This window comes from Bos taurus, chromosome 19 (genome assembly GCF_002263795.3).
Source record: "Bos taurus isolate L1 Dominette 01449 registration number 42190680 breed Hereford chromosome 19, ARS-UCD2.0, whole genome shotgun sequence".
Classification (NCBI taxonomy): Eukaryota; Metazoa; Chordata; class Mammalia; order Artiodactyla; family Bovidae; genus Bos; species Bos taurus.
Window position 1 is genome coordinate 17,820,102 of NC_037346.1, and position 15,204 is coordinate 17,835,305.

At 48.7% G+C, this 15,204-nt stretch overlaps 1 protein-coding gene across 2 annotated transcripts in view; it reads right to left on the reverse strand.

Moving 5' to 3' along the window:
- Positions 1 to 622: 622 nt before the first annotated feature.
- RHBDL3 (rhomboid like 3) overlaps positions 623 to 15,204 on the reverse strand; it is a 55,682-nt gene continuing 41,100 nt past the window's right edge. For both annotated transcript variants that reach the window (XM_024980655.2, XM_024980654.2), the window contains 2 exons: positions 8,047 to 8,107; positions 623 to 4,478 (listed from right to left, as the gene is read on the reverse strand). In XM_024980655.2, the coding sequence (XP_024836423.1) occupies positions 4,207 to 4,478; positions 8,047 to 8,107 (333 nt within the window). In that variant the 3' untranslated portion in view covers positions 623 to 4,206. The remainder of the gene's footprint in view (positions 4,479 to 8,046; positions 8,108 to 15,204) is intronic.

A 15,204-nucleotide genomic window follows, 5' to 3' on the forward strand; every position in this document is an offset into this window, starting at 1 on the left:
CCCTAGAAAGACCTAGGGACTTGCCAGGTGGTCCAGCGGTTAAGACTCCATGCTCCCAATGCAGAGGGTATGGGTTCAATCCCTAGTCAGGGAACTAAGATCCTGCATGACAAGAAAGAAAAGACCTAAAGACTAGGCTATTGGGGTAATGAAGGAAGTATCTAGGATATTTTGAAGAAGACTCATCCAATAATAATAGAATATTAAGCTCTCTCTGGGGTACAGTGTAAGAGTGGAAGGGGAAGGCCAGGCACCCACCAGGACAGCTGGCACAGAGGTTCATGACCTGAAACCCTAGATGAGTTTCCTTATTCATAGCCCTTTTCCTCTAAATTATACATAGAATTGTCTATCTGTGCATTTTTATGGGAAGAATAATCATAGCTTCCATCAACCACTCAAAAGAACTGTATTCAAGAAAGGCTAAGAACTACCAAGCCGGAAAGACCAGTGCTGAGCACGGATGCCCCATCCGTACAGCATACATCACAGACCCACCCCCACTGTTGGCCACCCTCTCTGCCTCCCCAACCCTAACCCAGACCGAGATGAAACAGGCTCCAGTGCCAGCCCTTCCCAAGTAACTGGTGAAACTGGTGAGAATAACTGTATAACCAATGACTTAAAGAAAAAAAAATCTTTAATGGAATCTGTGCTCAAATAATATGTTACAACAAAAATATACAGAATGTACACGATACAAAAATATTTAGAAACAAACACTGCAGCTTGTGGCTTTTTTTTTTTCCCACCTACTCCAGTCCTGGGGGCAGGGAGACAGGTGTTGGGCTGGGCAGTTTTTTAAGGCAGAGGAATATTGGAGCTTTCTGGCCAGCACTGGGAACATGAATGATGCCAGGAAAGGGTTTTCCACTGCACCTGGGAATCAGCATTATTTGCAAACGAAACTGGACACTGCAGGGAGATCCAGGCTTGGTGAGCATGGACTCCCCTAATCCTCTGGGCAAGAATGGTTCTCATGGAAATTGAGAACCCTGTGAGCTGGCAAAAGCGTCTCATCCAGGAGCTTTTCCTAATTAAAAAACTAATGATGAGTGGTGTCACTAAAATGAAATTTCTCCTTGGAAGGTCGTTTTCCTTTCCCGAGTTTCTGTGATTCCTCTTCCATGTAAGGAGAGGGTGAGTCTGAGGCTGCTGTTAGGGGAACCTTCAGTTTTCAGCCTCTGAAGCCTGTGGATAAAAGGCTGACTGGCTTCCACAGCCTGAAGATTCTCTCCACCCTCTGCTTCTCAGCACCCGGTCAGGTGGCCATACTGGATGAGGAGGGAATGTGGGAACAGAGGGACCTGCCCGGGAGGAAGCCAGACCCCCAGAAGTAAACCTTACCGGACAGCTGTCTGCCGGCCCTGGGCTGGAGATCTGGAGCGTCTGAAGTGACTCCTGCCACCACTGCGTGGTCCTGCTTGGACGTGGTGGTCGGGAGAGGCGGCGGAGGTGGGCGTTGAGCACAACAAAGAACTTCGAGGTTGCTTGTGGACCAGGAGCAGCTGGGGCCGGCGGTGCGGGGTGTAGAGAAGGAGCCCTTAGTGTATCCCAGGCCTCGCAGGGCAAGACTCCACACCTCTGCCTTATGCAGTCCTCAGTAACAAGCTTCCATCTAAGCCCTGAAGGAACTGGGTGCTTCCCTGATGGGCTTTCTAGACTCTTCCAGTTCACAGTCTTCCCACGTCTGAGAGCGGAAGCCCCCCGCTCCAGACCACACCAGATAAAGGCAGAAGTGTCTCCACTTCCTCCACCACATCCCAGAGTGCTCAGGTGCCAGGACAGAGGCGATGCCCTGCCTCCCAGCAGAGCACAAGCAGCCTCTGTCGCTCCCAGAAGGGACAGCATCACTCAGGGTTAGCAGGGGTGGCAGTCCACAGCGGAGCCCCTCCCACCCCCATCTTTGCCCACGTCTTCTTGGCCTCCTTTCCAGCTCAGAGTCTCCTCTCCTAAGAAGCTCACTCTTTCAACCACACCTGGCCCTCAGGAGGGTGGAGGATGGCTGGCAGGGACAGACTGGCATGGCTCAGCCAAACACCCGGGGCCATCCTGCCAGGGTGTCCTTAGCACAGCATTGACACAAGTGCAGCATGACCTTGGGAGCCCTATGTGGGGACCAGAACAATCTATCGTTGGGCCAAGACAGGGAAGGGCTTGGCATAGCCCGGGGGTGAGTAGGGGTGTCGTGGGGTAGGAAGACCCTGCCCATTTATGGGTGATCACAGTGGCCCAAGACCCGTGAATACCTGGCCTGGCTGACTCTGGACCTTAGCATATGTAAGGGCTCTGACAGGCTTGTGGCGGCCCCATTCCTGCAGGAACACAGCCCTCTGGGTTGTCAGTGTAGGGAGTTCCCAGGGCAGCATAAAGAGACACAGTTCATCAAAGGCCATCCTCCCCACACCCTCCCCACGGGGTGGGCACCAGCTCCTGCAGGGGATTGTTGCCTCAGCCCTGTTCTGCCACTTGTTTTGGGGTGGGGGCGCAGATTTGACCATCTCCATGTGTCCTCCCGGCTCTGAGCATCCATGGGCTGTCCTCCTTGCCTGCGATATTCCCTCAAGCACCCACTAATTCTTCTCCAGGAGCAGTTTCCTGTCTGAATTGGAATCCCTGTGCCCCCAACTTCAAAAGGCCCCAACATTCCTGCTCCAGCCTTTCCTGCACCCCCAAAGCTCCCTCCCTCCTAAGGGAGACACAACAGAATCTTTTCAGACAGGAAGGCTCCTCTAGACAGGAGTCAGAGCAGAACGTGGCAAAGGGGAGGGAAACCTCAGCATCCTCAAGGTCCCTGGAAGGGCGGAGGTCTCCCTCCACCACAGCATGTCTCCCACTGGTCAGGGAGTCTCAGGGAGGCACCAGAGAGGAACGGGGATGGGGAAGAAGGGGGTGGGAGTTTCCTATCTCTCAGTGTCCCCTTCCTCTCAGGCGGACTCCCCCACAGCCCCTGCCCTCTGCAGGTTTCCTCTGCAGCCTCCAGCTGGCCTCACATCATCTTTCCCATCACATGTGCATCTGCCCACCAAACCATATATGTGCACACACACACACATGCACACACACACACGTACACGTGTACCAGAACATTGGCTCTGTAAGCAGAGGACAGGCACACTGGGGGCTGTGGGCAGTGGAAGGGGAGGAAAAGACCCTGAACAAAAGGGGTTGGATGTCCAGACACTGGTGTGAGACGTCAGCACCCGGGAGAAGTCCGAAGCTGATACCCTTCCCTTCCCCACTGGCACTGGGGGTGGGGAGGGCAAGGGTGGGGTGGAGGGGAGTGAAAGTGAAAGTTGCTCAGTCCTGTTCAACTCTTTGTGATCCCACGGACTGTAGCCCACCAGGCTCCCCTGTCCATGGGATTCTCCAGGCAAGAATACTGGAGTAGGTAGCCATTCCTTTCTCCAGGGGATCTTCCCGACCCAGGGATCGAACCTGGGTCTCCCGCACAGGAGGCAGATTCTTTATCACCCAAGCCACTAGGGAAGCCCTGAACAAAGTTATTGCCTCCCTCTCAGGCTCCTCTCACAGGTACCCCGAGGGCAAGGGAGCAGGGAAGGGGGAGCCTGGAGCTATAGGATCTCCCTCTGCGCTCTCCAGGCCTGAGAGAGAGCCCCACTGGTGGGCACCCCAGTGCCCACCAACAGGCATGGGAGGGCGTCTTGGGTCCCCCCAGCCGAGACCAAAGTTGACCATCCTCCACCACCAGGCCCCCTTCCACTCCAGAGCTCCATAACAACAGCTATGGAGGGAACACATCCTGGCCCCATAGTGACCTCTGGGCTGGACACGGCCTGCCTGGCTACTGGATGACTAGAAGCCGCGGGCCTTCCTTACACTCTTAGGCACCTCTGGGTGGCGGATGAAGGAGAAGGCTGCTACCCAGTCTGTGTCCCTGAACACATGGGACATGCCCAGCCCGAGGGGACAGCCACTCTCACGTCACCCCAGGCCTTCGCCCTGGCCCGAGGTCCTCAGAACAATCTAGAAAAACTACAGAAGCCACATCCAATTCCTCCAACGGGTGCCTTCAGAAAAAGGCCTCCACTGTCTGTTCAGATCTGAACACAAATGTTACAGCAGCCCAGCATCTCTTGTCCTCTCCTCTCTGGCCTCACTGAGCTGGTGATGAGAAAAAGAATACGGCTGCTCCTGGCTGATGCTGCTTCTCCCTCCTCTCCTGGACCACGGTCCTTCAGGCCTTTAGGGGGGTGGCGGCAGCTTCAAGTCCAGCAGGGTGTAGGCAAAGATGTTCCAGAAGACAGCGAACAGCACGAAGACGGTGTACATGGCCACAAAAATCCACCACAGCGACTGGTCTTGCAGCCTCTGCTCGTAGTTCCTCAGGACCACCACACCCAGGGTGATGCCCACAGCCACGCCACCCAAGTGCGCCACGAAGCTCGGGTGAGGGCAGGGAGGGTAAGCTGACGGGTGGAAGCGCAGCCACACGGCCCGTCCAAACTCCATGCTCACTGCAAGGGGAGGAAGCACAGACAGGTCACCAGAGGGCATGGGGCGGGAGCTGAACGAGAGGTCTTGCACTCCAGCCAGCCACCCAGTCATCCAGCCACTAATTCTTTCACTACCCAACAGGCCAGGCAGGGTTTGCTGTGTGCACTGGACATACAATCATGAAGACGGCAGACACACTACTGTTCTCCCAGGGCTTACAGAATCTGGCGACCAACCAGCATATAATTACATAGTAAGATAATCCGGTAAAAGGCCAGAATACTGGAGTGGGTAGCCTTTCCCTTCTCCAGCGGATCTTCCCAACCCAGGAATCCAACTGGGGTCTCCTACATTGCAGGCGGATGCTTTACCAACTGAGCTATCAGGGAAGCCCAAAAGAAACCCTATGGGAAGAAAAAAATAGGTGATTTAAAATCAAGGCTGTGTTTCAGGAAGGGGATTGTTCAGTTTGGAGAATCAGGCCAAATCTTCCCACAGGAGGGACACTTGCATATCAAGAGAAGACTCAGAACTTCCTGGTGGTCCACGGGTCAAAACTTCACCTTTCAAGGCAGGGAGTTAACAGCCCACAGGTCTCGTGGCCAAAAATTCAAAAATACAAAATACTGTAACAAATTCAATAAAGATTTTAGAAATAGTCCGTATCAAGAAAAAAATCTTAAAAAGAGAGAGAAGACCTTAAGAAGAGCGCTTCAGGCCGAGGGGACAGCTCTGTGCAGAAGCCCAAAGGGCCTGCACCCCTGCAGTCATGAGTGCTGGAGGCTCAGTCTCCCCATCTGTATAGTCTCAGACTCTACATACCAGGCTACACTGCTGGGACATCAATAAGAATCTCATTATGTGTGAGACCTTTACAGTCTACTAAGTGTCTTCATGTACTAGCTCTAAACCCTGGAGAACCCTCAGAACTGGTGCTTTTGTGGTTGAAAGGAAGCGATGAAGGGAGAGAAGGGCAAAGAAGGAACGGAAATAAATAATCTCAACAAAGTGTTAGAATGTCAGAACCTAAAATGCCCCCATCTTGCTCTCCAATCCATCCTTCTTGTGCAAACTCAGCTTGGCCAATTCAACGGGGATGTGCTCTCTTGAAGGGTTAAGTGCCATTTTATTACCTATCACCCAAAGAAGCTTGTTAGGTTACCATTTAATTAACCAGGGTGCCTCTCTCCACCCTAACCACCCCAGAGATGCCAGCACCTCCAAGGATGTTCATTCCCCAGGGAATTGCCTAAGCTTCCAGGCCTGAGCCCTGCAACCCCAGGGATGGCCAATAGATGGCAGAAAAGGAGTGGCAAGGGACACACATCCTTACCTCCTCCTGCCTCCCCGGGTGCCAAGGCATCTTCCTGCCCTTTCCCTTGCAGGCCCTGCAGTCCACAAGGGAGGTTGGAGTGACATTGGTCTCAGTTCCAAAATTGCATTTTAGTTTTTATAATGCTTGTAGTTAGATTATTTTATTTAAAAAATTTTTATGTGGACCATTTTTTAAAGTCTTTATTGAATTTGTTACAATTCTGTTTTATGTTCTGTTTCTTTTTTTTTTTTTTGCCAGGAGACATGTAGGATCTTAGCTCCCCAACCAGGGATCTAACCTGCAGCCCCTGCACTGGAAGGAGAAGTCTTAACCACTGGTCCACCAGGGAAGTCCCCAGGTTGTATCCTTTTAAACAGTAAGACTCATGACTCTGCTCCCTTTCTTACAAACAGACAAATTCAGGCTGAGCAGATGAGGAAGCTATGCTCCCCCTAGCTCCTAGCCCACTGCCTCCCATAGCCTCTCCCAACCCCCTGCCGCCCCCAGACCCTGATTCAAAGATTCTGTGAGTTTTAGAGCTGGAAGGTCCTTTCCAGGATTAGAAATCCTCCAACGCCATCCAGGAAACAGAGATCAGAGGATCCTGAAAGCCATGGGGTACAAAGGATGTGGAAGTGGATTTAAATGGAGCCCACCTGGGCCCCTTATCCGTTCCATATCTGTTCTGGCTCAGTTTTTCCTCTTCCCCGCAAACCAAGTGGCTGACCCAGACAGAGATAGTCCCGGAGCTCCTGCCCAGCCTGGCAAAAGTGTAGGGCATTAGAGACGGCAGAGGCTCACTCTGAATTCTGCCTCTACCACCTGTAGGGGGGTGACCTTCATGTTCTGAGCCTGTAAATTGAGCCTAAAATCAATCCGCTCTTCATAGCCATGTTCTGGGGACTGAATGAGAGTTTGTGTGTCCCTCTTCTCTATTCTGTTCAGACTCATCTCTTTCCATCTCAGAATGAGCCTCTTGGCCTCTGGTCTTATCCCCTGCACATACCTCCCCCTCCACACTGCAATCTGATGAGTCACTGAAAACTCAAAATTGTAAACATCTCCCTCATTTAAAGCCCCTCACTGGCCTCCTAGTGCATCTGGGGATGAAGCCCAGTTTTTCTCTTTGCATTTAAATCCCTCCATGGTCTGACTCCAGTGATCTCTTACACAATCACACACAGTCCTAAACCTCATGGGTCAGTTTTGTTAACCAACTTGCCAGCCATTACCCTTCACTCTTCTGCATCTTTGTTTCTGCAGAACCTGAAGTGGCCTCTTGCATCCTGTCTACCTGGTGAACACCTGTCTTGTCTTTCACACTCAAAATGTCCTTTGCAGGTAGACTGGCTTCTCTCAACGAAGGCCCTCATCACACCTGTTCACAAGGGTTCGTGGATTAGCTATAGCTCGTGAGCCTGCTAAACTGCAAGTTTTAGAGTGTGTGTATGTGTGTGTGTGCACGCCCACGTGAGCTTGCCCATATGTGCCTTTTTCTGGAAAGTAATCCTCAGTTTCCAGTAGGAGATCTCAAAGGATCGACTCCGTGACCCAAAAGGTTAAGAAATTACTTCTCTCACAAGGAAAAAAATTTTTTTTTCAATTTCTTTAATTCTGCATCTATACGAGATGATGGATGTTTGCTAAGCTGATGGTACTAACCATTTCGTGATGTATATAAGTCAAATCATCAGGCTGTACACCTGTAACTCATGCAGGGCCATGTGTCAATTTTATCTCAATAAAACTGGAAGGAAAAACATTTTTAAATAAAAATATTGAAACCAGAATTTTTTTAAAACCAAAAGGAATAAAAGCCCCAAAAGGTTATTCTTCTTGATCTGACCATTGAGCTACAGCCTTATCCCATGTGGACTCTCCTCTCTACGTGGACTCTCCTCTCTATGTGGACTCTCCTCTCTATGTGGACTCTCCTCTCTATGTGGACTCTCCTCTCTATGTGGACTCTCCTCTCTATGTGGACTCTCCTCTCTATGTGGACTCTCCTCTCTATGTGGACTCTCCTCTCTATGTGGACTTTCCTCTCTATGTGGACTTTACTCTCTGCACAGTCTATGTCTGTGAAAAGTAGAGGTCAGGGAGCAGCACTGGAGGTCAGACCCTCCTGTAACCCCCACTTCTTTGCACATTGTGAACATGTCTCCCTTCTCTTTTTGACCACAAGTCCCTAAAGAGCAGGGACTGTGCCATCTCTACATCCCCCAGGACTGGTACAGGGCCCCCCTTCCCCAGCCAGCCCTATCAGAACTTACTACAGATCAAGGCCACAGCCATCCGCAGCAGCTTGAATTGACACTTCATGCCTGACCAGTTCTAGGAAAAAAAAAAAAAGAGAGAGAGTTTCATTAGTTTCAGATCAGACCACTTCTCTGCAGAGGTAGCCAGCCTAGGAAAAGCTGACATTTAAAAAAGTCATCTCTGGGAATTCCCTGGTGGTTCAGTGGTTAGGATTCCGCACTTTCACAGCCAAGGGCTTGGGTTTGTTCCCTGATCGGGAAACTAAGATCCCACAAGCTGTAGAGTGAGGCCAAAAATAAATTTAAAAATAAAATTAGTGGGGTTTTCCTGGTGGCCCAGTGGTTAAGACTCCATGCTCTCAATGCAGGGGGCCAGCGTTCACCCCCTGCTCAGGGAACTAGATCCCGCATGGTACAACTAAGAGTCTGCATGCCACAATTAAAGATCCTGTATGCTTCAACTAAGACCTGGCACAGTCAAATAAATGTAAAAATAAATAGTTTTAAAAATTAAAAAAAGAAAATTTGTAAACAAAGGAAAGGCTAAAAGAGTTGGAGTACAATAAAAATAAAGATGGAGTTTAAAAAGAAATCATCTCTATTAAATCCTGAATGAAGTGATTGTGGCGCAGTCCCAGATCGCACCAGCACAGCCTGGAGATTTTAGGGGTTGGTACTGTCATAAAAGCTCTGGAGCTGCACCAACATAGGAAGAGAATCTAGATCCTGGGAGACACGAGTCCCTGTCTCCACGACACAGATAGATAATCTGAATGTTGCCCCAGCTGCTAGGTCTCATGGTTACAAAGCGATGCAGGCCAGCAAAGCAAGCCAAGTCAAAACAGAACCATCAGGACGATAGGAGAACTCAAAATCCTGCATTCGAGAAACAAATGAAGAGAAGATCTGGGGGAGGTCAAGTTCACTGTGGTCAGCTATCAAGTGAGTCAACATAAGCAAAAGGTATATTTAGTGTAACCTGTAAGCAGAGACAATGGATAAAACTTCAGAGACAGACTTTTCTTTTTAAGCTCAGGATACGCTTCCATTTCTAATCAGCTGAGCTGTCCAAAGATGGAATGATCCATGGGATGGTGAGTTTCCCATCACAGAGGGGTCCACATAGGGGCTTCGCATCACTCAGAGCGGGTGCTTGAGAGAATCAAGCATTGGAAGCGGGGTGGGCCAGATGGCCTTCAGACAAATCCCTCTTTCCCCTGAGAATCTCTGAACACTCTGAACCTCCAAAGCAGATAATCAGAGCACAATTATTCACCTTACAAAAGGACTGTTCACTTTACAAAAGACTTCGCCACAGGGCTCCTTTGAGGGCCACTCCTGCAGTGCTTTCAAAGCTCCCTTCCATTTACCCAGAAGCAGAAAGGAGCCCGGAATCTCCCTGGAAAACATCAGTCTTGGGGGAGGAGGCAAGTGGGGATGCCCCGGCTTCTGTTTCCTCCCACCCACCTCCCCCTGCCTTTGCTCCCTGGCCCAGGCCCAGCTCAAGGGCACATCTTGAACTCCTCTGAAATAGGGGGACCCATGCATGAAATCTGATGGGGCTCCTGAACACTGGCACGGACAGCAATGTCTATGGAAGCTTCAGTGGACCGAATGGAATGGAGGGACGCTGTCCCAAAGACAGAAATCCTGCCACATTCAGCTCTCTGCCCTTCGCCTCCCTCTTCCCCATTATTCCTCAATGATCAGCATGTCCTTCCTCACAAAAAGCTAAGTGAGGGTCTTCCCTGGTAGTCCAGTGGCTAAGACTCTGAGCTCCCAATGTAGGTGGCCCATGTTTGATCCCTAGTCAGGGAACTAGATCCCACGTGCCACAACTAAAGATCCCACATGCTGCAACCAAAAAAAAAAAAGGGGGAGGTGAGTGATACACGGTCCCTCTTCAGGTGGGAAAGTCTGATCTCTGCTTGCTGACATGTTCTGTACTAAGAAGCAGATGGCAGGACAACGTTGTCCCCTGCTGGGGTTTGCCCACAGGGGACTCTTGCTGGGGGCAGGGAACAGAACAGGAGTTGGTGCCTTCCATTGGATCTGGCAACCCAGTCCGAGCTGGCTCAGTTGGCTGAAGTTGGGTAGCCCCTCAGCTCCTCTCCATGAGGAAGCCTTAGGATGGGAGGGACCTTGGGAGTCACCTGGTGGGCCATCTCCTCCCAAAGGGACACCCCTGCCAAGAAGCCCCTGTGACGGGGAGCTCCCCAGCTCCTGGGGCAGCCCCAGGAAGGGGTTATAATCACGGAAAATTTCTTCCTGCCATTGTCCAGCCAGGCTTTGCCTCCCTGTGATGTCCACCCATGGCTCTTCATTCTCTCTTAAAAGTGACACCCACATTCACAGCAGTGTAATTCACAACAGCCAAAAAAGTGGAAGCAAATCAAGGGTCCAAGGAGAGATGAACAGAGAAATAGAAGGTGGGCTAGCCACACAGTGGAATATTACTCAGCCTTCAAAAGGAAAGACGTTAAGACTCATCCCAAACTGGAATGAACCTTAAAGATATTATGCTGCTAAGTGAAATAATCCACTCCCAAAAAGACAAAGAGCATTTGATTCCACTTATAGGAGGTACAGAGGAGTCCAGGAGGTGGGGGAGAGAGGAATGGAAGTTGTTGTTAAAAGGGTATAGAGTTTTAGTTCTGCAAAATGGAAAGAGTTCTGTAGATAGATGGTGATTCGTATCGTACTATGATATGAATGTACTGAACACTCTTTAAAAAAAAAGTGACATGGAACACTTCTAATATCCCTTTTCCTCATAAAAGCTCTCTGGATATTTTACCTCATGTCTCTTTCCCTGAGTTCTGACTGATACTATGGGGCAAAGTAAGTTTAGAATGTATTGGTCACGCTCTCCTTCAGCTGAGGTCCACACCCCTCTGGGTCCAACCTGGGATTTGCCTTAAAAAGTACCGTCTGTATTTTTGGTCTGGCAAGATCACCCTGGGATGACTCAGAATTCCTTTTTCCTAGGGTCCTTGTTTATAAATTTGAGGTAATAGTACGTATCTCATAGCCCACCTCATTGTTACGAAGGTGAAATGAATTAATATGTGTAAAGAATACAGACTGGAACACAGTAAGAGTCATCCGTCTAAATGTCTGATAGTATCTAGACCTGCGGCAAAGATAGTGAGCTTGCCTTGCAGAACGGTTTTAAAACTTCAGAATCTCTGCGAAGTGAAATAAGTCAGAGAAAGACCAATACTGGATGATATCATTTACACGTGGCATCTAAAAAATACAACAAACTAGTGAATAGAACCGGAGAAGGCAATGGCACCCCACTCCAGCACTCTTGCCTGGAAAATCCCATGGATGGAGGGGCCTGGTAGGCTGCAGTCCATGGGGTCACTGAGAGTCGGACACGACTGAGCGACTTCACTTTCACTTTTCACTTTCATGCATTGGAGAAGGAAATGGCAACCCACTCCAGTGTTCTTGCCTGGAGAATCCCAGGGACGGGGGAGCCTGCTGGGCTGCCGTCTCTGGGGTGGCACAGAGTCGGACACGACTGAAGTGACTTAGCAGCAGTAGCAGCAGTGAATAGAACATAAGAGAAGTAGACTCACAGATACAGAAAACAAACTAGTGTAACCAGTGCAAGGGGCAAGATTGGGGTAGGAGACCGTAAGGTGCAAACGCCTGGGGGTAAGAGAGGCTCAGGGATGATTTGTTTCACACAGGCAATATAGGCAATATTTTGTAATAACTGTAAGTGCAAAGTAACCTTTTAAAATTGTACAAAAATGGACTTCCCAGTGGTTAAGGAGTGTGCAAGTCACATCTGTGTGCTGAGTCAAGTCTGACTCTGCAACTCCATGGACGCTCACCCACCAGGCTCCTCTGTCCATGGGATTCTCCAGGCAAGAATACTAGAGTGGGCTGCCACTCCCACAGGCAGGGAGTCCATCTGACTCCAGGAGCCTCCTCCAGGGGATCATCCCAACCCAGGGATTGAAACTGCATCTCTTGCACTGGCAGGCAGATTCTTTACCACTGCACAACCTGGAAGCCAGGGGTTAAGAATTCTCCTGCCAATGCAGTGGACAAGAGTTCGATCCCTGGGTTGGGAAGATCCCGCATGGTACGGGGAAACTAAGCCCGTGTGCCGTAACTACTGAAGCCCATGGCCCTAAAGCCCAAGATCCACAGTAAGAGAAGCCCTGGCACCACAACTAGAGAAAGCCTGTGTGCAGCAACAAAGACCCAGCACAGCCCCAAACAAAACAAATGAATTAATTGTAAAAATTGTATAAAAAGGTAAAAAAAAAAAAAAAAATCTTAAAAAAAAAAATTCTGCAGAATCTCAATGACCCTCGATGAAGCCAGGGAACTCCAGTTTTCCCACATGGGTGCCCTGCCCCCCCAGCACCCCCGCCGGGCCAGCTTCATCCACCACACCATACCTGGCTCCGGAAGATACTGGAGTCTGCCAAGCTGATCCAGTCACACCCTCTCATCTGCACTTGAGGGTCAAGGAGGGCTAGGGCAAGGTCACAGTGAGTTAAGGTCGAGCTTGACAAGGTTCCCAGTCCAGGGCTCTGTTTGCCCACACTTCCGAGGCAAGGTTATGTTCTGTCTGTCTGTGCTGTCTGTCCCTGCCGGCTGCCCCCAGCTGCCCCCCAAAGCTGAGTGAACAGTCAGTAAGTGACCAGCCTCCCAGCAGCTGACGGGTTAACTAGAAAGTCGCTCCTTTGCACCAGCTGCCTCATCTCCCAGCCCCCTCCCCATTATTCTCTCCAGTAAAATAAGCACAGTGAAACAACAGGAGAAGGGGAAAAACCTCACACACGCCAGCCATGCTGCTGCTATAAATGTTGAAAAGCCTGCAGGCCCCTGGGGAATATATACTTTTTTCAGGCCCTTTAATTTCATTCTCTCCCAGAGCCTTGCAGGGTGAGATGGTAACTCACCAACGGCAAACAAGACAGGAACCAGGCCTCTCAGCATCTTGCTCATCCAACCAGCTAAGAGCTCACAGGCTGAAACCCAGGCGGGAGGTTCTGTTCCCAGACTGCTTTACATACCCCCAGTGGAAACAACTTCTTGTCAAATCACTTCAAGAAAACCCAACACAGGAAACAAGAAAGCATGACACAGATAAAATTAGATGTCATTAAGTAAAAATCTTACAGCAGGCTTTTTACTTAATAAACTGAACCTTGTAACGCAGCAATCTTCTGCGACTTTCAGACAACAATCTCTCCTGTGCTTTGACAGTACGGTTCAATTTGTGAAAATTTCGATCTCAAAACGTTTTAGAAAAACATCTATTGAGTGGGGCAAAGTATAAGAAAATATCTTATATATTTAAAAATGAAAGTCTGCTCTATGGGCCGCAGCAAAAAGCAATTAATAAATTATTCAATTATGTGCGTCTTTATACTTCTAAAATTTCAAATAAGAAGTCCTGATTGCAGGTCTTTAATGCCATCCAGATCGTTTGTTGAAATATTTTCTAGATTTAATCCCCAGATGTAAACAAGCTTTTTGAAACTCAAAGTGCTTTTTTTTTTTTTATGAAAAATAGGACACGCTTTCATTTCAGGCAGACTCTTTCACTTAAGTACAGTCCTGAGAACAGGAGGGTTCGACATTTTTCTGTTATGTATCTGAAGCATAAAGTACACATTTTCAGATTATTCCCTGTGCAGACATCCGGTGGAATTTGTAATTAAAGAATATATATAAAATATATACATAGGAATAAAACTACCATATGACCCAACAATCCCACTACTGGGCATACACCCTGAGAAAACCATAATTGAGAAAGACACATGTTACCCCAATGTTCATTCAAGCGCTATTTACAATAGCTAGGACATGGAAGTAACCTGGATGTCCACTGACAGATGAACGGATAAAGAAGCTGTGGTACATACATACAATGGAATATTACTCACCTATAAAAAGGAACACATTTGAGTCAGTGCTAATGAGGTGGATGAACCTAGAGCCTATTACACAGAGTAAAATAAATCCGAAAGAGAAAAACAAATATCGCATATTAACGCATACACATAGGATCTAGCTCAGTTGGTAAAGAATCTGCCTGCAAGGCAGGAGACCCAGGTTCCATTCCTGGGTCTGGAAGATTCCCTGGAGAAGGAAATGGCAACCTGTTCCAGTATTCTTGCCTGGAGGATCCCATGGACAGAGGAGCCTAGCAGGCTACAGTCTATGGGGTGGCAAGATTCGGACACGACTGAGCGACTAAGCACACGACACACTATAGAATCTAGAAAGATGGTACTGGTGAATCTGTGCGCAGGGCATCGACTGAGCGACTGAGCTGAACTGAACTGAATGGAGATGCAGACACAGAGAACAGATTTATGGACACCGGGGTAGGGGTGGGACCAATCGAGAGAGAAGCACGGAAACATATACACTACCATACGAAAACAGACATTGGGAATTTGCTGTATGACTCGGGGAACTCAAACCAGGGCTCTGTGACAACCTAGAGGAGTGGACAGTGGGAGGAGGGAGGCAGGTTCAAGAGGGAGTGGACATATGTATACCTATGGCTGATTCATGGTGATGTATGGCAGAAATTAACATAATATTGTAAAGTAATTATCCTTCAATTAGAAAATAAAGAAAAATAATAAAATTTAAATCAAAAGAGCTCAAATAAAATGATGATGATATTCATCCTTAAAATTATTTTTTACCTTTATAAAAAGTTTCAGGCTAAATAAAGGAACAAATTGTTAGAAAGAAAAAATATATATATATAAACACTTTTGAACTGTGGTGTTGGAGAAGACTCTTGTGAGTCCCTTGGACAGCAAGGAGATCCAACCAGCCCATCCTAAAGATCAGTCCTACGTGTTCATTGGAAGGACTGATGTTAAAGCTGATACTCAAACACTTTGGCCACCTCATGCGAAGAGCTAACTCATTGAAAAGACCCTGATACTGGGAAAGATTGAGGGCAGGAGGAGAAGGGGACGACAGAGGATGAGATGATTGGATGGCATCACTAACTCAACAGACATGAGTCTGGGTGAACTCCGGGAGTTGTTGATGGACAGGGAAGCCTGGCGTGCTGCAGTCCATGGGGTCGCAAAGAGTCAGACACGACTGAGCAACTGAACTGACTAATATAAACACACATATACCTACAGGATCTCCCAGGATGACAAT